General features: G+C 54.5%; 1 protein-coding gene and 1 long non-coding RNA gene across 2 annotated transcripts; one reads left to right on the top strand and one right to left on the bottom strand.

The window, feature by feature from the left end:
• Window positions 1-80: 80 nt before the first annotated feature.
• Window positions 81-11,900, bottom strand: RASD2 (RASD family member 2). Its single transcript, XM_059934825.1, has 3 exons — window positions 10,860-11,900; window positions 6,097-6,376; window positions 81-2,564 (listed from the first exon to the last, which is right to left on the bottom strand). Exons 2-3 carry the CDS (start codon window positions 6,365-6,367, stop codon window positions 2,035-2,037), a joined length of 801 nt encoding a protein of 266 aa, XP_059790808.1. The 5' UTR covers window positions 6,368-6,376; window positions 10,860-11,900; the 3' UTR covers window positions 81-2,034.
• On the top strand, window positions 10,560-21,270 carry LOC132372698 (uncharacterized). The gene is made up of 3 exons (XR_009505228.1): window positions 10,560-10,631; window positions 19,475-19,579; window positions 20,699-21,270. It is a non-coding gene; the product is annotated as an uncharacterized LOC132372698 (long non-coding RNA).
• Window positions 21,271-22,079: the final 809 nt, after the last annotated feature.

Raw genomic sequence — 22,079 nt, 5'->3', positions numbered from 1 at the left:
GGGAAAGGCCAGCTTTGGTTGGAGGAAGAGCCACACCTCTTCTTGGAAATACAGAAAATACACATGGTCAAGGACACGGCTTAGAAACAAACCCACTTTAATTGAGAGTGTACACAGAGATAGGGGGAAGCAGGGGTGTGACTGAGTGAGACCAGGCCACACACCTGTCCTGGCCAAGGTACCTGGTCTGCTTAGAGGGTTCAAGCTGGGGCCAGGTGTGGGCACAGAAGCAGGGTCAGAGTGGCTGCCTTGAGCAGCAGTGGCCAAGGTGGGGTAGGGGGTGTGCAGAGCTGAGGCCAGGGCACGTTTATGTCTGTGTGTTCATGTGTATGTACATGGATATACGTGGGCACAATGTACACAGAATCTACAGGAGCCCTCAAAGGCCGATTTAGGGACAGGGTCAGGGAGACAACACCTCAAATCCCTGAAGGCCCCAGGGGATGAGGCAGCATCAGGAGAGGGGCACACCATGGTGTGTGCTGAATGCCAGACCTAACCCTGCTTCTGCCACTCACAGGCTTGTTGTGTGACCTGGAGCAAGTTACTTACCCTCTCTGGGCCTCAGATTCACTAGATGACCACTAAGGTTCCTTGTGGCCCTGAACTTCAATAGTTTCAAGGAGGTTTAAAATATAAAATGTATTTTGTAAGAGCTGATGACAAGAGCCTTTGGTCCATGGGTTCAAATCCCACCACGCCTGGTACCCAGCACAACCCAATCCCAGGCACCAGGAAAAGGCCCACTGGGAGCTCTTCCTACCTGCCTCTCCCGGGCTCAGCTCTGGCTCCCAGCTGCTCTTTCACGCCTCCCAATAGAATGCGTGTACAGAGGCAGCAGGGGTGGGCAGCGGCCAGGCGGCTGGTGGGGCAGCGGCCAGGCGGCTGGTGGGAAAGAGGCCAGAGCCGGGGAGGCTTGGCCTTGGGGGCGTAAAGTGCATTGCTCACCCTCTTTGTTTCCTAGCACACGGTGGACCCAGCACCCAGCAGGCGCTCAATAAATGCTTGAGGAACCAGCACAGTAGAGGACAGCCTGGTTCCAGGTGGAGCTGCGTCCTGAACTAGCCGGGAGGCGGAGCTGGGGCCTGTCACTTTGCCCTCTGAGTCTCATCCACCCGCTCTGGGAAATAGAGGCAAGAGGAGAAGCTGCCCCCGCAGGCCTGCCCCGCCTGTGTGAGTGTGAACGCTGAAGCTTGGTAGAGGGCTGCGTCCAGCGGCGGACAGGCCACAGAAACCCCACCTGGAATGGGGGACGAAGGTGTCCCCAGTGGAGGCAGTGGATCTACACTGGGGGGGCCTTGCCAAAGAGGGGTCACTAGGCTTTCACAGTACAGCAATTTCCATTCCTACTGGGAACACGACATAACAGCTGCAACAACAAAGCACAACCAGCAGACGAGAGGAACCTGGGAGAAGAGGCTGAGGAAGGCGGTCCAAGAGCTGGACATGGGCCAGGCGACGTAGCCACGCCTCCTTCGAACACACAGACACCCCTGGCTCAATGTCGGGGGCAGCTGAGGGCCAAGTTGGGGGGCAGGGGATAGAGCCAGAGGGTAAGCGTTTCAGGATGGGGTGGGAGGAGACTCCCAGCTGCCTCCTAAACCAAGCTGGGTCTTCCACCAGGAGAGCGGAGCCCTCTCCCAGCTGGCTCTGGGTCTCATTTTCATCTGGGATGTTCCAGGAGTCTCCATCGGAGGCAGGGGTCCTGGCCCCTCTGGCCCCTCAGGCAGGCTCTGACTTGGGTCCTGGCATAAGTTCAGATGTCACCCAACCTTGCCTCTTGTCCTGCAGGGATTCCCCTCCCAACCCACGGAGAAGCTGAAACCAAGAGGGAGTGGCGGAAAGGAGGAATCAGAGGGAAGTGGTTGAAGGCAGGAGACTGCACAGAGGCTGGAGGCTGGGGTCCTCCAGTCTGGCGCCAACGTGACTGCTGTTGGGGTCTCACGGGGGGGGATGCGGGCAGCGGGCACCCGGGGCCACGCCCCACCCCCACCGTAAGGCACCGCCCAAGCCCCACCCCAGCGTCCCGCCTGCTCACTGGATGGTGCATTTGTCCCGCTCGCGGGCCTGGCCCTCCCGGAGGACCTTGGCCTTGATGTATTTGAGGTCACTGTTGACGCTGGGGCGGCGGGCAAAGGGCGAGACCATGCCGTAGGCGTCCATGTCCTTGACTCGGCGCATGCAGAAGGGCCTGGGGTGGAAGGCGTCCCCGTACTGCACGGAGATCTTGCGGTGCAGCGCGGGGCTCATCTCGTGCGGCAGCTTGGCCATGCTGAAGAGCACGTAGAACATCTCGTCCACGTTGGTGTTCTTCTTGGCCGACACCTCGAAGTAGGCACAGTTCCCGTCGCCCGACACCAGCAGCTCGGCCTCGGTGGTGGGCACCTGGCGGCACAGCTCGCCGTGGTCGTTCTTGTTGCCGCAGATGACCATGGGCAGCTCCGCCACTTCCTTGGTCTTGTTCTTCAGGCAGGACTTGACCTCCAGGATCTGCTTCTGGAGGCGCTTGACCTCGTCGAAGGATTCCCGATTATCCAGACTGAACACCAGGATGAAAACGTCGCCTGTGGGGAGAGGAACCCCAGGCGGTGAGTTCACAGGCGCCTCCTGACCGCACCACGTGCCCTCGCCCCTCCCCGCTCCCTGACTTGACCTTCACAGTGACTCTAGCGGGGAACTGCTATTATTCCCCCCATTTTCCAGAGCAGAAGACTGAGGCCCAGAAGGTTAAATCCCTTCTCACAGAGCTAATATGTGGCACAGCCTGGTTCAAACACAATCAATCAGCCCTACATTTCCCGGCAGGGCTGGAGACAGGGTGAGTGATTTGTGAGCTTGTGTGGACTGTGTTAGAATAATAAGAAATACAGTTTCCACAAGAGCAGGGGTCTTGCTGTTCAGCGCACATCCCCAGGGCCTGGAATAGCCCCCGAAGCATAGTTGGAATGCAGAGTGTTGGCATCAGGCAGGCCTAGGTTTACCTCTTGCCCCCTCCACTCACTGGCCACACGGCCTTCAGCGGGTCATACCACCTCTCTAAACCTCAGTTTCCCCATCTGTCCCATGCAGGATGCTTTTGAAGGTTTGATGAGATAATGAATGGAAAGTGACACGTGCTCAGTGATCTCGGGTCTCAAAAGGATAATGAGAACAAGCACCTGCGAGAGTCGTGTGGGTTCCCCCTTGACTCCTCATGGAACATCTGTGAGGGAGATTTCATTACTTTCATGTGACAGGTCTGCCAACTGGGGCTCAGAAAGGGTGAGCAACCAGCCCAAGACCACACAGCTCAGGTGTAGCTAGGCCGAGATGTGGACCCGATTCTGTCCTCACCTGGCTGGTCCTGGCACACACAGGTGTCCTCTGATTCTTGAATAAATCACGGATGAACAAGTGAACACTAGCTTCCGAGGCCCACGCTACCCCTGCTACAACTCGCTGCATCCCTCAGTGCAGGTCTTTGAAACAGGGATGATGGGGAGGTGGCAGGGGAGGTGGGGAGGGTGAGAGAGGGCTGGTGCCTCCACCCCAATTTCCACATCTCACTACAATGATCACAATCTCACACTCAAAGTACCTTTTGCACTTTGACTTAAACTCTTGAGAACCTGTGGGGAGATGTTAAGATCCCTGTTTTATAAGAAACCGAGGCTCAAAGGTGCCTGGGGCTGGCCCAAGTTCTCCAGAGGAGAATCAAGTGATGCCAGCTTCTGGTAGCACTGCTGCCTCCTTCCTCTGGACCCCCGGGGCACGCCATTTGTCCCCCCAGAATAGCACACGCCACATTCAGGACCACGTTCCAGCCAATGATGCTCTCTGGAACAGAGGGAGATGTCGTCACGGCGCACAGTGGGTGTTCATAAAGCTGGTCCTGTGGACGGGGTAGGACGGGATGGAGGACGGTGTGGACTGTTTAGAAAGGCACTTGTAAGGCAGCGCCAGCCTGGCAACCGTTTCTGCTTAGGCTGCCAAACCCATCCCGTTAAGGCTAATCCCGGGCCCCTGAGGGCTCTGCAGCCTTGACATATTCAGATGGAAGGCTGTGATGCCAAACTTCAGAGACGCCTGGCTGGCAGCTGGAAGGAGAGCTGGCGGCAGAATTAATGGCTTTCAGAATTTGCTGTGTACCAGCACCAGGTTGGAAAATGAGGCACGGGCCGGTGAGTGAAAAAAGCGGGCAGCAGGCAGATGTGCTTGGAATGATATGTGCACGGAAAAATGAGACGAAAATACTCTCTGTTATGGGGACACAAATGTGAATGTCAAAGTGTTCATGGGGGGTCTGGAAGACTGATGGGGTGGCTACCTCGGGGGAGGGGGCAGGAGCCTGCGGTTGGGGGCATGGGGCAAGGGGGCTTTTTAGCCTTATCTGTATGTTTAGAGGAGGGTGTGTTTGTGTGTTATTTGTGTAATTAAAAATTAACTTTGGAAATACGCATGTGGTCTCTCTCCACATCTACTCTCTCCCTCCATTAGCCTTATTTCTGTTGGTGGGCACCCAGTCCCCTCCCCACGGCCGGGAAAGCAGACATCCTTGCAATCTCCATCGAGTCCTGGAAATGCCCCCCACGCGATTTCCTGCAGTCCTCACAGCCACCCTGGGAGGAAGCAAGGTTATGCCCATTGTGCAGCTGGGAAGACTGAGATCCAGACTTATGGTCACACATCTAAGCCGTCAGGTGGTAGAGCCAGGGCTGAAACCCAGGTCAGCCCAGGCTCCTTCTGCCCACACACTCCCTCTCCAAAACATGGCGTGGGACAGTCTGAGTGTGATCTGGGTCAGATGGTCAGCAAGGACAGCCGGAAGAGGAAGCCATCTGTCCAGGGCACTCAGGGAGGAGTCTTGACTGGGCTGTGGGGAGAGGGGTGGGCATGGCTAGGGTTTCTTGGTGTAGAAGTATCTCGATTTGTGGGATTGTTTTAGTGATGGCTGGGGGGTTACTTGCTCATTCCTTCCCTTCATCGCCACCCAGCAATGGCAGGTGCAGGGTTTAGGAAATGGGCCTGCATAGCCCATCGCAGGCATACTGCAAATGTAGGTTTAAGACCCATAATTCTTGAGCACTTACCTTCCAATCACCAAGCACTTTTCTTATATTAACTCATTTAAATTCTCACAAAGACCTTTGGAATGCGTGCTAATGTGATGCCAACTTACAGATGAGAAAACTGAGGCACAAAGAGATAAAGTCACTCGCTCAGAGGGACAAAACCAGGAAGCAGTGGAACCAGGATTCGGACCCAGGCAGACCAGTTTCTGGATGTGTCCTCTTAGCTACCACACAAAACTGCTTGAGTGATGAAAATCATGGCCCAGTCTCACATCTCTACCTGCCCCCTTAGTCCCCCACAATCTCCTCCCTCCCCACCACTCCCAGCTGGGCCAAGAGGCTATAGGAGAGCCCAGTGGTAAAGCATGAGAGCCAGACTCATTTACCAGCTGTGTTATCACCTGGAGTAACTCAACCTCTCTGGGCCTCAGTTTCTCCACTTGTAAAATGGAGGCAAATACCTGTCTCCTAGGTTAGTTGTGAGGATTAAATAAATACATGCCAAGCTCTAGAAACAGGCCCAGGCACACAGCTCTTGGTAAGCGTTACCAAGCGTTGCCATGGCCGTTACTGTGATTATTACCGAGTTCCCAGCATCCGCAGGTCCCCACCAGCCCCTCTGGTTGATCACTGCCTGCGTCCTGCCCTTGCCTCTCTGAGAGCTGGAAAAGCCCTGCAGTGTTAATAGATCAGAGCCCGATGGACTGACCCCGGGCCCTGGAGCTCTGCTGGGTCACCCCCACAGAAGGAAGGCAGCAGCCCCTCTGTTCCCTGGGGAGGTAAAGCCCCAGTGCAGAGTCTATCAGTTCCTGATCTGGAAGGCAGCGCCAGCAGCCATGAGCAATCGATCCAGAGTCAGACAGAATGGAACTGGGGACCCGGCTCCATCCTTCGCTCGGGAAGCAGCAACACCTCTCTGACCCTCACAGTGCTAAGGGGGCTCGTCGTGAGCTTCATCTCAGATAGGCAAGTGCCTTGCAAACTGTAAAGTACCGAGCACACACGCTCACATACTCAAGCACCTGTGCCCACCCCTGGCACCCACCTGTGAGGATGGAGAGCCTGCGCATGGCAGGGAAGGGGTGGTTGCCGGACGTGTCCAGGATGTCCAGCTGGTACATGTCACCGCGGATGTTGTAGACCTTCCGGTGGAAGTCCTCGATGGTGGGCGTGTACTGGTCCTCGAAGCGGCCGTTGAGGAAGCGAGAGACGATGGAGCTCTTGCCCACCCGCGAGGCGCCCAGCACCACCATGCGGTACGAGTTCTTGGCGGGCACGCTGAGTGTGCAGTTCCCACTGGACAAGGTCTTCATCATGGCTCGGGGCTGCGGCAGAGAGCCGGGAGCCGGCGTCAGGAGGCCCGAGGCCCGGCCTTGCAGCCCTTGCTGGAAGCCTTGGCCTCCCCTGCCGGCCACCTGTCTGGTCTCAGTTTTCTGTCTGTACAATGGGAACACTGGACTGGGGTCTCTCTAAAGGTCTTGGAGTTCTGCCTGCTCGTCCTTCTCTTGTTTTTTTCTTTCCTCCTTCATTCATCCACCCATTCACTCATTCACTCACCCTTGCGTTCATTCACCCCTTATTTATTTGTTTGTTTGTTTGTTTATACAGCACGGGCCTGCTGGGGCTTGACTCCTCGCTTTACCACTAACTTGCTACTGCTCTTGGGTAAGGAGCTTAACTTCCCCGGGAGTCACTTTTCTCATCAGAACTTTCTACAGGCGCCTCTTGGGCTTGTGGGAGAGGCCGAAATGGATCCAAGCTCCAAACCCCAGTTAAAGATAAGTAACCTCCAGGGGCTCCATCAGGCCCACCCAAGGGCCATTCACACTCCAGCCACCCTCGTTTCCTATCTCAGCAGCTGCCAGAATCCCCCCTGGAACCCCTAGTGAGCTTGCGCTCTGCTGGCACCCGCCTCCAGCCCTCAGCTCGTGCTAGCCCCTCCCCCAGAGCACCCTCTTCCCCGCATCAGGGTCTGGCTCAAATGCCACCTCCTCTCTGAAGGCTCCTCTGCCTCCTGCCAAACCCAGCAGGAAGCCGCCCACCCATCTAGAGAAGACGAGCTACAAATGGGTGCAGGCCTGCTGAAATACAGATCTCCTCTGCCCTCAGCGGGCTGCCACACAGGGTGGTGCAGGTGGGGCACTGCACAAGGCCCCCGGCTGGGTGGGAAAGTGGGAGGCCGTCTTATTTGGTGTTCATCTGCTCAGAGAAGGCACCTTTTCTCAATCTGCACAAAGGGCTGTGGTGCTAACTCTGACTGGTCCCCACCCCGCGATGCCCCAGGTCAGTAGCCTGGAGAGCCTCATTCATTCACCCCCTGGTACTCTCCAACATCATAAATGTCTACATCTGCCGTGATGCTAAGAGACTTCGGGTGGAGACACCTCTTGTGTGTGAATTTTCTGGCACACGACCTGTTCAGGGCGTTCTCCTTGCCTGACTGAGAACCGCCGTGCAGTAAAGCGGCTCTCAAAAAGACCTTTATGAAAGCTCTGATTGGTAGCATTTGTCAATTTCCATGAATACTCCCACCATGGCCGATGCCAAGCTACCAAGATGATCTCAATGAATGAATTGCAAAGGGACGCACACAATAAGCCGGCTCAGCCCACCGCTGACCCAGCCTGGAGCCATGACAACGATCACCAGTAACCAAGCCCTGCAGTGTGCCAAGCACTGTGCTAAGTACAGAACAATAATAACAGCTGACGTTTATTTTGCAGTTAATATATGCAGAGCGCTCCAAGTGCTGAACGTGTACTAACCTGCTTCATCCCTCAGGAACCCCAGAAGGTAGATGGTTACCCCAATTTACAGATGAGGAAACTGAAGCACAGAGAAGTTTAGTACCTTGCTCATGGTCACACAGCCAGTAACCAGCCAAGGAGGGATTCGACCCCAGGCAGTCTGCCCCCTGCCATGGAGTACCCTCACCACCTCCCTATGAAGTACGTATTCCCTTCCCTGTTTCACAAATAAGGACCTGATGCTTAAAAGTCTACATGACTGGCCCATTTAGTTAATAAGGAAGCCAGGATGGTGACTCCAAGCCTACGACCTCTACATCCCCTGTGCAATTCATGCCTGAAGCCAACTTCAAATTTATCCCACAGGATTTCAGTGCCATGTACACAGCAGGTGCTCAGTAAATGATCTGTGAATGAATGAAGCAAATGGCTCTACCTTTGGAGCTCATTCAAAGCCTCCTTCTGGGGCCTTCGCCCTCCACCCACACCCTGTCTAGCTGGCCCGGGGGGCTGCAATGAGGAGGGTCTCAGTGCCCTGAACACATCCCTGGGTGGGCAGCAGGGGAGAGAGGGCTGCAAGCCAACAGCACTGAACTTTTTTCAGTCTCCTCCTGGGCTGGGAGAGCCAGGCTGCGTGCACCTTCAACGGAGGCGGGCTGCTGGGGAAAGAGGTCCCACACCAGGATGGCCCCCTCCGCAAGTCCCTCTGCAGGGAGCTTGGATCTTGGTGGTCACCTCTGTCTACACAGAGAGGGAAGGAGGCCAGTAGCCCCCAGGGACAGTGTATCTTCTGCCCCAGCCTCTAGCCCAGAGCTCCTGGTATAGACGTGCTAACATTGGTGACTGAATGGGCCTGAGGAAGTCAGAGGGAGGAGGCATGGGGTCAGGAGAGGGCAAAGAAGGAGAAAAAAAAAAAAAATCTGTGGCTTTCCTCTCTGAGAGAGGACTGTGAGTCTTCACATGGCCCCAGCCACGTGGGGCTGTGTGAAACGCCCAGACACCTGGCCGTCAGGTGACAGCACCTCCCACCCCCGCATCTTTCTTCCCTTCTCCTCCCCCAGAGGAGGCACTATGGGCAGCGCTGTAGGCACAGCTTCTCTCGTCCACCGCTGCCTGCTCCCTTCTCTCCATCCTCAGCCAGGCTGACCCTACAGCGAGGAGTTCAAAGGGCCCTTTGAGAATGTAGATTCCCCCCTGGAGGCCCAGAGAGTGCTTAGTGGGGGCCACTAGCAGCACAGGTACTCAAATGCAAGTTCTGTGACTCATCCCAGGGAGGCAGAAGGGCCTGGAGCAGAGATGATGGGGCCATGCTGGGAGAATGGTCAGCACAGCTGGGCAGGCCTCCATCATGCTGGGTGCTTTGCATGCCTTATTTCAACGACTTCACAACACTCCCATGGAGAGGGGACCACCATCAACCCACTGGACCAATGGGGACACTGGAGGTCGCAGAGGCTGAGTCACTTGCCCCAGTTCACACAGATGACTAGCCAGGCCAGGATTAGAATCAGGCTGTTGGCTCCAAAATTGGGGCTCTTACCTCTATAAAAACCCACCCCCTGGCCAAAATCAATCTTTTTCAAAACAAAGTCTGACTCACTGAAGCCTCAGCTGGGGTCAGGCGGGGGGAATGACCCCAGAAGCCTATTCTAATTCCCTCTCTCTCTTGCTGCAGACAGTTGGGGTCAGGCACCCTGCCCAGTACTCCCCCAAACCTTGTCCAGCCAGCTCCCAGCAAATACATCTGTGCGTTCACCCCATTCTTCCTCAAGCCCCTCTCCCAGGGCCTGCCTGGAAGATGGAGGGGTCACAGGGGCAAGAACAGCAGGATAAGAGTCTGGCCGCATCCTCCTCCTTGTGGTACCCTGAGCCCTCCCTCCCTCCCTCCCTCCCTCCCACACACCCCAAGCCTCCTCCATTAGCACACATCCCAGCCTCTCTGGACCCACGTGCATTCACTGGCCTCCATGCCCACACTGAGGGGAGTCCTGGGGGCTTTGCAAAGCCAATCTCACCACCCTTGACAGCTCAGGGTGGTAGAGAGCAGGCAGACCAGCTCTGCCTCTCACCAGCCCAGCCACCCTGGGCAAATGACTGGACCTAGTGGGGCTGGTCATCTCTCAAATGGTAGAAACAAACCCACAGTGGCCCTCAGAGCTCAGTGAGAAGCCAAGAGGCCCACACAGCTCCTAGCACACAGCAAGCAGGTTCCTTTCTTTGTGGCACTTCCTCTTGGCAGTCAAGGGGCTGCCTGGAGCAGTCAGGTGGGGAGGGACTGGAGTGCAGGCAGAGGTCTTGGGGGACACCATCTTGTCTCTCTGATGCCAGGGGAAGCCTGAATATGGGCTTCTGAGCTAGCTGCCCCTTCCCAGCCCGGCCTCCCACCTCCCATGAGGTCCTGGACAACACCCTTCATCATCCTCCCAGGGCCAGGGGCAAGGGGAGGAGCGAGAGCCCCGCAGAGGTACCTGGGAGCCTTCTGGCCAGCTGGTCACAGGAAACCCTTGTTGGGAAGGGGATCGCCCAGGAAACTCACTCCTTGCACCAACTCCCCCCAAAGCTCACGGAACTCTGAACAGGGAAGGCGTTCCTTAATCTTCCCTCCTCAGAGGAGGTCCTCACCAAGGCCACCACCAACTGGCCCCATCCCAGCTCCACCCTCAGCCAGGTTTGCAGGCTGCAGCTGGCTTAGGAAGGGGAGGGGCTGTGTTTGGGGCAGGGAAGTGCCTCTTCCTCTCTGAGCCTCTGTTTCCTTATATTCAAATCGGCTGTTACTCCAGATCTCTTAAATGGAAGGCTTCTAGCACCAAATCTGGCACATAGGAGAAACGCAGTAAGTCTTTCTTTCCTGGAATAAGCACCCAGCCTGACACATAGTAGGTGCTCAACTAATTTCATTTTCTCTAGATAAGTGAAGTTGCCGGATGATCATAATAGGCGCTCAATCAGTTTAACTTTCCCTAGTCCTGTAAAGCTTCACCTAGCCTTCCGCTGACAAGCTTCAAACCCTTCTTCCCGGCTTCCCCGCTTCCCCAGTTCTGCTGGGGTGTCTCCCTCCTACCTGGGAGTGGCGGGCCGGGTCTCTGGCGCGGCTCGGACGGATGCCCGCAGGCGCCTGGAGGTGCGGGGAACCGCCTTGCTCTCCGGCCGCCGAGCCTTCCAGAGTCTTTGGCGGCTCCCGGGTCACTCCGCCGGGCTCCTCCTCTGCGCGGCTCGGGGCGCCGGGCTGGGCGCGGCCGGGCGAGGGGACACGGGGAGCCGGTGCCCCATGAGTGGGTTCCGAGGGTTCGGCGGGGCCCGGGCGCTGGGCGGGCTCCGGCTCGCTGCCGCCGGCCCTGCCCTGCCCGGACCCGGGGGACTCCTGCTGAGCCAGGTGCCCGGAGGCGTGGGGACGTCCGATCCCGGGGTCCCTGCCTGGGGCTCCGGGGTTGGGGGAGAGGGCAAAAGGAGCAACTCCGGGTCCTTAGAGACTCCTGGAGGGTCCTTTGGAGGTGACTGTAGGTGCGTGCGTATGTGCGTGTCCCGGGTGGGCGAACCTATCCGACCGCCTATGCCACCTGCTCCGCCCGCCCCAAAGGGGATCGCTCGGGTGGCGGGGGGGGTGCCTGCCCGGCTCGGCCGCTGCCTCCTCCTCTGCCCGCAGCTGTGCGGCTCCCCCGGCGCCGAGGGACGGCTCCTTTCTCCCTGCAAGGCGACGCCAGCAGCTGAAGGAGGAGCTGGGCGCTCGGCTCCACGCTCCTGTGGGAGGGGGCCGTAAACGCCGCCCTAACGTTTCGCAGCTCCAAGTTAGCCTCACACAGGCTCCTCCTCCCACTTCACCCCCTCCGGCCCCCAGAGGAGGTGAACTTTCTGCGGGGCCCTGGCTCTTCCCTCCTTCCCTTCTCCTGGAGGCGAACGCCCCTCTTCCTCCCGCAGGGCAAGGTCAATGGTCCCTCCGAAAAGTGATCCGAGCCCAGGCTCCTGATGGCGGTCCCAGCGGCAGAAGCCCAGTTCAGGTCTGGGCGTCCTCCGCCGCCCCTGCGAGCGGTTCTCCGTGGACCCGTCGCGCGGCTACCACTCGCTGCCTCCGCGGCCTGCAAGCAGCCTGTCCCGCCACCCGGCGCCCGCCTCTGCCTCCACTAGCCCGCTCACCCGCCTTCGCCCGGCGCCCCGCCCCCGGTACTGCGCTCGGCCAATGACGGCGGGCCCCGCTGCCTGGCCCCGCCCCATAGCCCCGCCCGCGGCCGCCCTGGCACCTCAGTCTGGCGCTGCGCGTGCCCGGGCTTGTGGGGCCAGGGCGCTGGTGGGGGCGGCCGGGGGCGCGGGGAGCGCGCGAGGAGCGCGCGGGGAGCGGAAGGCGGCGCGGGCCTCGGAGGCTGACGTCTGTGCACGCGCTCACACGCGCACCGCGCCGGCCGCAGGTGACCCGCGAGGGAACCTAGCCCCTCGCGCCCGGTCTGGCGGCAGCCCGCTCGCAAGGCTCCCGCGCCCTCCTCCTTCGCCGAAATTCCCAGGGACCCTCCCGGGCGCCCATTCTGCCCGCCCGAGCCTCTACCTCCCTCCCGAGGTCTCCGGGCCTGCGGGACCCCGCGGGATGACACATGGGCCGCGCACGTGCGGTCAGGAGGGGCCGCGGAGTCACCCTGGCCTAAGCCCTCCTGAATGGAGGTCTGTGCGGCAAGCAGGCCTGAGGGAGCACCGTAGAGAGAGCCCTGCTGGGGACGTCCTGGGTGCCCTTGGGCAGCACCTCTCTCCCTTCCCTTCTCCTCACCTTGAACCAGGGCAGACATCAGTCATTATTACTTAGTATCTTCCAAGACCCACTCCTCCCCCCTGCCCCAAACACGTTTTTTGAAGAATTGTTATATCACTGCCTTAAATGGGAAACCAGTATCACTTGCCATAAATAGAAGGTAAGAGCAAAAATAAGCACAAGGAAAACAAACCAAGTTTATTAGATTCTAGCAGGAAATTGGCCTGCCAAGGCTTGAGATGTGCCCTCAGTGAAAAAGGGAGGTCGGGGACTTCCCTGGTGGCGCAGCAGTTAAGACTCCACGCTCCCAATGCAGGGGGCCTGGGTTCGATCCCTGGCCGGGGAACTAGATCCCACATGCATGCCGCAACTAAGAGTTCGCATGCCACACCTAAGGAGCCCGCCTGCCACAACTAAGGAGCCAGTGAGCCTCAACTAAGGAGCCTGCCTGCCGCAACCAAGACCCAGCACAACTAAATAAATAAATAAAACATCTTCCCAGCAATCAATAAAAAAAAAAAAAGGGAGGTCGGCCAGCTTTGGAGAGGTGTTAAAGACCTTTTAGCTCCCAACAGAGACTTTCTCCTTCAGTGTTATCAGGAGGCTGAAAAGAAAATGTTCTCACTGTGTGATGTGGTACGGGGACACTGAAGGGATGCAATTCTCTGTCTGTCCAACCATCATTTGGATCAGCCAGGGAACTGTCCCTCACTTCCAGAACCCTGAACATGGGGGATGTCTGCCAATCTGCCCCCAGACTTATTCTCCCACCTCATGATAGTCAGTGGGATCTGGGGGGGCACCAAGCTGAGGGTCCAGCTCCGTTGGGTGAGAGATTGGTGTTCAGTCTGCCTCTGTGTCCGCTCAAATCTCTGGCCTTGGGCCGGTCATGGAAATTCCCTGGGCCTTGGTTATGTCATCTATAAAATGGGTGTGCTATGCTAGGTCCACAGAGTGACAGAAGTGCTAAGATGGTCTTGGACTTTGATTATAGAAAGTGGCTTGCTCTGCTTGTCCCTGCATGGTGTTAAGAAGCTAATCAGAGAAGATGGGGCAGATGGAGGTGGAGGGCCTAGATAGAGGACTCAGTGCTTATACTTCTTGAGTGTGATTAGTCCCCTAACCAGAGGACGTGGAATATCTAGGCCTCAGAAAGGCTTAAGGGAAGTGCCCAAGGTCAGCCAGCCGGCAAGTGGCAGGATCCCAGCCCAGTGATCTTTCCTCATCCAAAGCACCAGACTTTGCTTCTAGGAACTGGCTTCAGCCCAGGAGGGTTTCTGCTCAGCTTGATGCACAGAGGCTGTGAGCCTTGAGCTGGCTGTGAACTTGGCAGCAGGAGGCAGGCAGGGTGGTATGCTTCACCTGGAAAGCTGGGGTCAGTAGGACTTAGGCCACTGGGCCAGTTCCTCCACACCCACCCCGGAAACGTGGCAGGTGGCCAGCTCTCAGCTGGCTCAGGAACCCATTACCTGCTGCTTCAACTGAGTTCTCTATCCTGAGTGGGTCACGCTCCACTGACCATGTCCCCATCTTGAGGGGAGCTGTATATGGAGACCCACCTGCCCCTGCCCCCCAGTGCAGAGTGGCTCAGTCAGTAAGCAGGTGCACATAAGGAATTGATGCGCAAAGAAGCTTCATGTGGCAATAGTACACCTCCCGCGTGTGCTCACTTTCCTAGTCTTCCCTGCCCTCCCCCCCCCCATTTGTTTTACCATTGCACATGGACCATTTGTTGTAGCCATCTCCTTCCTTACTGGACTCTCTGTCACCGCCCCCCCCACTCCCGTAACCCATGACCACTTTCATCTTTTTCTAAAAATGCCATCCCTTGCTCAAGAATTTTCAATGGCTCCCCATGGCTTAAGATATAAAACCTAAACTCCTTAGCCCAGCACACAAGGCCAACAACCAGGATCTGATTCCCAGCATGCCTCACCATTAGCCTGCATTTCAGCCAATCAAAGCACTTCTGGGTCCCTAGAGAAGCTGGGATTTCCCTCCTCTGGTCCTTTGTATATGCTGATCCCTCTATCTGGGAAACCTTTTTCTCTATCTACCCTTTGAACTTCTACACATCCTTCAAAGCATGTCCACACCTCTCCCCACAAAGCCTCCTCGCCTTTCTAATCGTGTGGATCTCATCCTCGTCTGGGCTCCTGTGGCAACAAAAGCTGGCTCTTGCACTGTGGGTAACTGACCAGCCCCTTAAACCTCAGTTTCTTCATCTGTAAAGTGGGTGTTATACTAGTAGCTACCTCATGGGTTGTTGGGAGGATTATAAAACCCATTAAGGGTCTCCCACTGGGGGGCCTTGCATACAGTGGCCTTCGCCATGGTTACTTCGTCTATGGCCTGTGATACATCCCGTCTCACGTTTTGGACACATGCCTCATCATCCCCACTTACATGTGAGCTCCTCGGAGAGGGGACGGAGCCTGATTCATCTTTGAATTCCCACATCATTAAGGACAGCATCTTGCACATTGAGTTTTTAATAAATGCTTATTGAATTGTGCTCAGCTGAACAGCCTCAGAGCAGAAGAATGCACAAGCTCTCCTTGGAGACAGGAGGAAGGGAAGGGCAGACACAGGGAGGCAGTTCTGTTTAGTCCTAACAGCACCACTTACAGGAAGGGAAACTGAGGCTCAGGGAGGCTGTTCAAAGCCAGGCAGCTAATGAGGGGCTGAGTTGGGATCTCAGAGACCTTTCTCCAAAGGGAAATCAGGCATTTACCCAATCAATGTGCTGTCACATCTCTGGCCACTTTTCTGGAGCAGTATTTTCTATCCCTGGTAGTCACCCGGGGGAGCTTTTAAATGATAACAAAGCCCAGGCTCCCACTCAGAGATGCTGATTTAATTGCTCTGGGGTTGCGCCTGATATCCACACTGTTTAAAGCTCCCCCAAGTGATTCTAATGTGCAGCCAGAGTTGCTAGAGCAGTGGTTTGTCAAAGGGTGGTCCCTGGACCAGCTGCATCACAGCATCTAGGACTTGTGAGAAATACAGACCCCACCCCAGACCCTCTGAATCTGAAGCTCTAGGGCGGGTTTTAACCAGCCCTTTCAGTAATTCCAACGCCAAAGTTTGAGAACCACTGACCAGAAGATTAGAGTTGGCAAAACCTTATATGTCATGCGGCTCAGCCTTCTTATTTTGCAGACAAAGAGATGGTTTGTGGCTTGACCAAGTTCAACACGTGTTAATGACAGGCTAGATCCAGAGCCCAGGTACTGACTCCTAGCACAGGGCTCTTTCCTGCTTGAATGTACCATCCAGGGCCACACAGCCCCTAATTGGGTCTCTGGTCCCAGCAGTCCTGGGCATCAGAATCAGCCTTGAGCCTTCGGCAGAGGACAGTGGGTCACCAGCTGCACGAGCCTGGCTGGATCAGGGGCACAGGGTCAGGTGCTAGCCAGTGCAGAGAACAGCTAGTTGGAGTAAACTGGCACCACACCTGGCATTACAGGACCCTTCCAAACACCCCTGGAGGTGGAGGGATAAGGACATAGGGGGTGCTCCCCGGGCCAAAGGTCTGCAGGAGCACAGTTGAACCAGCCACACCCTGTGCCCTTCCCCTCATCTGATCACTCCTGCCTCCTTCTGAGCTGAGATGGTACTTGTCACATAGTAGGTGCCCAGTAAAAGTTCAATAAATGAATGACTGAACGAATAGTGGTCAGTTTTCTCTTCTTTGCAACAGGAATATTGGGTCAGATCCTCTCTGAAGCCGCATCTGATTCCACATTTCTAAGCTGAATGAATCCCACTACAAGGTGACTCAGGTGCCTTCTAGCATACGCAGTTTTTATGAGAATTAAAAAAAGGCACCTCCTCTAGGCAGAGGCAGCTCCTCTCTGAGGCTTATGCTTTGGAAGGGAAAAGCACAAGCTGAATTTCCTTACCTGAGTGCCCTTGAGCAGTGAGCAACCTGTACAAACATACAGGGCAGCCCCTTGTGACAGTTTTGCAGGGACCAGTGATGACCAGGAGGGTGTGATCATTATACCAGGCCAAGCCAAGCTGAGAGTGTGGCCAGAAAAGAAACAACCAGAGTGAACCAGAGACTTTAATCGTAACAAGGACCATTCATGCAGCCCCTACTCCTCGCAGGCACTGGGTTGATCCCTGTAACTACAAGAACCCATTTTAGCCAGGCCACAACCTTCTGTGGGGGTGGAACTAGGATCCTCATTGGTAAATGAGGAAACTGAGGCTGGGAGGGACTCAACTGGCTTAAAGACACCTGGGTAAGGAAGTAACAGATCTTGCACTGGCACTAAGTCTGATTGATGGCAGTGGCTGCCTGTGGGTGGGATTTGCCCTCAGCTGCAGCAGCAGCAATAACCACAGCTGCTTGTGTGTATGAAAATGATCACGGCCATGATCTCCACGCATGCTCCCAGTGAAGTAAGCAGGGAAGGGTTTTTTTGTTTTTTTTTTTTAATTAATTAATTAATTAATTAATTTTTGGCTGTGTTGGGTCTTCGTTTCTGTGCGAGGACTTTCTCTAGTTGTGGCAAGTGGGGGCCACTCTTCATCGCAGTGCACGGGCCTCTCACTATCGCAGCCTCTCTTGTTGTGGAGCACAGGCTCCAGACACGCAGGCTCAGTAGTTGTGGCTCATGGGCCTAGTTGCTCCGCAGCATGTGGGATCTTCCCAGACCAGGGCTCGAACCTGTGTCCCCTGCATTGGCAGGCAGATTCTCAACCACTGCGCCACCAGGGGAGCTCGCAGGGAAGGGTTTTTGTTCCCATTTTACAGCTGACAGAACTGAAGCTCAGAGATGTGCAGTGACTTGCCCAAAGTCATTTGACTAGTAAGAGGCAGAGCCTGGATTGTAAAGTATCTAGGTCTTTGAATATCTAGCCCTTTGATCTTTTTATGATACCCTATTGCCTTCTTAAGGCTTGGCCTAAACATGCTATAACAAGCCCTCTCATCTATCCACCCATCCACCCAACATCATCATCATCATCGTCACCATCATCACCATCATCATCATCATCATCTCCATCATCATCTCTGTCATCATACCTATCATCATCATCATCATCTCCAACATCATCACCTCCATCAACTCCTCCATCATCATCTCTGTCATCATACCTATCATCATCATCATCTCCATCATCATCACCTCCATCATCGTCTCTGTCATCATACCTATCATCATCATCATCACCTCCATCATCATCTCTGTCATCATACCTATCATCATCATCATCTCCATCATCATCACCTCCATCAGCTCCTCCATCATCATCTCTGTCATCATACCTATCATCATCATCATCATCACCTCCCAAGCTCATGGAACTTCTGCTTCTCTCCAGATGTTTACTGGGCCCCTTGGCCTTGACTTGGTGTGATCCAGATGGAGGCAGAAGGGCAGCCCAACTTCCCTTAGCCTTGTCCTTTGGCCGGGACTCCACAGATGTCTTCTCCATCCTCTATCACATCTGATCATCCCACAGCCCCAGGAAACATGCAGAACAAAACATGACACGGAAGAGAAGCTGAGGCAGAAGAGGTTAAATGGCAATGGAAGAACAATAGGCCTTCCAACCTAATATTTATCAACTGCTTCCCTTACACCAGGCTCAAGTTGGGGAGACAGGCCCTGTCCTAAGCATGCTACACAATTAACTCCTTTAACTTCCTCAACAACCCTTGTTATCCCCATTTTCTGGACAAGGAGACTGAGGCTCCGAGAGGTGAAGTAACTGGGCCAAGGTCATTCAGCTCTAATTGGTGCAGCTGGGATCCTGAGTCTGTCTGGGACTCTGAAGCCAGTGCTCTCTCTGCCGTAGGAAGTTCCCTCTAGTGCGGCATTCTGACTGCTCCTCTGGGGTAACGCATCCTGATTGTGACCTGGAATCTGCCCTGGGCCCCTTTAACCGGGGGGTGCCAAGGACCCTGGGAGTTAGCATGGCCCTCCAGATTCTGACAGCCAGATGAGCCGCTGGCCTAGGACCTCTTGTCTACAGAGGAGTGCCTGTAAACCCTCAATTCAAGAGAGATTGAGGAAGGCCAGACACAGAGACTCAGCCAAACACTGTGCAACTTTGCAGCATGGCCCCAGGTTCCCCCCCCATCTCTGGCATTACTCCCTGTGAGTGATGAGGCAGAGAGGTGCCTTGGCTCTTGCTTCCTCGACCAGCACCCTTTCCATCACCATTGTCCACCCCTTCATTCACCCTTATGAGCCAGGTGTCGTAGAAAGGGCACAAGCTCGGCCACCAAACAATCTTGGATTCAAATCCTGGCCCTGCCTCTCACCTTATCTTGGCCTTGGATGAACTAGTTCTCTGCTTGATGGCAGCTGCCTCGGTTGCCTCATCTGTCAAATGGGCTGTTGTGAGGACTTATTCATCCCATCATTCAGTCATTCAACAAACACTTAGAGAACACTGGGCTGGGAGCCTACAGTCTAGCAGAGAAGGGAGCCTGTGATTTGAGGAATGCATTGGAGTTGACCAGAGAAAGAGTGTTTCAAGCAGAGGGAACAGGACACGCAAAGGAAGAGACAGAGTGGCCCACTGGAAGAACAGAAACACACCCAGATTGTCAGGAAAGCCAAGAATGGGAAAATAGCACAAGATGAGGCTCAGGAGAAAAGCAGGGGCCAGACATGCCGAGTGGCACTTGGCACACAGTAGGCACTCAGTCAATGTGAGTTGCCTTCCCCTGAGCCCAGAGTTGAACCCCAAGCCCCAGGTGCAGGCCGATCCTCATGGAGAGCGGGGAGTCTATTTCCTCTCCTGGTTGGTACTCGGCACTTCTGCTAATGCCACGTAATACAGTGGGCTCGTTACCTCTGAGTGCTGAGCTGGGAGGCAGCGGGTAGAGGTTTGCCAACTACCTTGGATCTGCCAGAAATAGAACCCAGTGTTCTGGGATGCTAATGACCGTGACCCTGGTGTATTTCTCTTTCCTTTAGTGGTTTCCAGCCGATGGGTTGTTTGAAGAAGAGGAAAGCAGGGTAGTGGAAGACAGGCCAAGCCAGCTGTGCAGAACCCCAGCTCCAGGCCCATGCAGTTGGAAGGTGAGCCTCGCTCTATGCACCAAATGTGCTTCTCTAAAGCCGTGCATAATCCAAATTTGTGTAACTCACATCTTATTTTCCATCTGGGTTCCATGATCCCTATCAACTCCTCGCAGAAGTTTGTCTATAAATATGGCCACTCACAATTCTTCCCATGGAGAGGTGGAGTTTATCACCTCCCCACTGGAGTCTGGGGCACTGTGTGACTGTGGACCTGCTTTGACCAATAGAATGTGGCAAAAGTGACACCATGTCACTTCCAGGCTGGGACCCAAGAGGCCAGGAAGCTTCTGCTTTCACTCTCTCAGAATCCAGCCACCACGTAGTAAGGAAATCCAGGCTGTCATAGGGGAAGGAGAGACCAGGTGGTGAGAAAGACCACGTGGAGGATGAGAGGTCATGTGACATGCCCTTCTAGAACCTTCCAGCCACAAGCTGAATGCAGCTGCATGTGTGTCCAGTCTACTTCCTCTCTTGGTGAGCACCCGGTACTTCTCTTGTCTAGTCCATGTGAAATAGGAGCCCTGTCCGGCCTACCAGAGAAGCATAAGAAATCATAAAACCGTTGTTATTTTAAGCCCCAACTTTTGGGATGGTCTGTTATATAACAAAAGACAACAGAAATGGTTCCATTTGCTTTTTGTCTTCTAACCCTCAATTCTGACCGCAGTGTCTGCAAGGATGTACAGGCCCATCAAATACCAGAAAGAAAACTGACTTATTCTGAGCCAACCATGAGCATCCAGTGAATCCTTATTTTTCCCACCAAGTCACTTTGTTTCCTATCAAGGATGCCTCAGAAGAGCGCCTGTGTATCCCTTCTGCCTCTCAGTTCCTTTTCCCTACTCACCCCGCCCCAGCAAGTCCTGTGATCTTTTTTAAGCCCACCCTCCCCTGGGATCCTGGCTCAATTTCGGAGAAAATATACAAGGCCTATGAGTTTCTGGCTGTCTTCTAGAATATTCTTAGCATTGTGTTCCAAGCAGAGGCTTTATGTCTTACATACTTTTCAGAGGCTACAAGGCATGTGAACCCTTCTCTTGCTAACATCAGTCACCTTTCATGACATAATGAGTGTGCAGGTGTGCTTAAAGAGACTTTCTCCTTGCTCTCTTATAGGGGAGGAGGTGGGAGAACACCCTGCCCGGCCACAGGAAGCATGAGGGACAACCCGGGAAACTGGAGGGCCCTGTGCCCTTCTCCCAGGAACTGCACGCTCCTGCAATCCGGAATGTGATCACTTCTCAGAGATGCCATCAACTGGGGCCGAGGCCTGGCGCTCAGAGATGGGTCTGCTGCTCGTCCCCAGGAGAAGCTTCAATTACAAAGTGTTTCCCTGCCCGGCTCAAACTCACACCCCAGCCTGGGGGTCCCTGCTTTGTGGAATGTTTTATTGGACGAATGGATGAGTGAATGAACTTCATGAGAGAATGGTGGGATGGTTGAATAAATGAATGAAAAGGTAAATGAATGAGTGGAGATCCAATGACTGTTACCATAGTCAATTTACCTGTGAGGCAAACAGGTTCTATCCCATTCCACAGCCTAGATCCAGACACATTACAGCTACAACTTCTGCCTCTTTGATGGGCCATGGGGCCATCTTACTCTGTGTGGAAAAGCAAGTCTCCTGGACATTTTATCCTACTTTTCTCTCTTCCCATCCAAGGCTTTATCATTAAGATTATTTAACTGTAAACTACAGAAAATCCAAAATAAAAGAGGATTAAACCAGAGAGTTTATTTCTTGCTCAGGTAAATGAATTCTGGAGGTGAGGGGGCTGATGTTCTACAGAGCCAGAGATCCAGGCTGCTTCCAGCTTTCTGCTGCACCATCCCTGGGATATGACCTCATCCTCAAGGCCCAAAATGGTGACTCAAGGCTAGCCATCACTTCACAATCTCACAAGCAGAGGAAGGGGTGAAGAAGGGCATACCCGCTTTTCTCTAAGGATATTTTCTGAAAATTGGCCAGAACTGAGTCATATGGCTACACCAGGCTTGCAAGGGAGGCTGGGAAGGGTGACCTTTATTCTGAATGACCTTGTGTTCCGTTAAATTTGGGATTCTGTTATTAAGGAAAAAAGAGAGAACTGACACTGGAGAGTCATCCAGTAGGCTCCGCCACAATGACTAAGAGAACCATTACTTGGGAGCCCACACTGGCCCACCATTCCATCCTGGGGACCCCCTTTTGTTTCTCTACTATCAGTTCCCTAAGAGCAGGGAGACATTAATCATGTGTGGATTCTCAATATCCAGAGCAGGGTCTGTCACGCAATAGGTGCTCATCCATTCAGTAAATACAAATATATTTAAGCCTCTACCGTGTGTCAAGGCACTGGTCTACCTGCTGGGTATAGAATGGAAAACCAGACAGGCAAAATCCTGCTATCAAGGAGCTGATGTTGTAGAGTGAAGAGGGGGATAATAATAGTTATAACGTAGGATGTAAAGTAGTAACTATAATAAATACATAATATAATAAAAGGTCACATAG

This window comes from Balaenoptera ricei, chromosome 10, assembly GCF_028023285.1.
Source record: "Balaenoptera ricei isolate mBalRic1 chromosome 10, mBalRic1.hap2, whole genome shotgun sequence".
Classification (NCBI taxonomy): Eukaryota; Metazoa; Chordata; class Mammalia; order Artiodactyla; family Balaenopteridae; genus Balaenoptera; species Balaenoptera ricei.
This window is presented reverse-complemented; position numbering and strand designations above follow the sequence as displayed.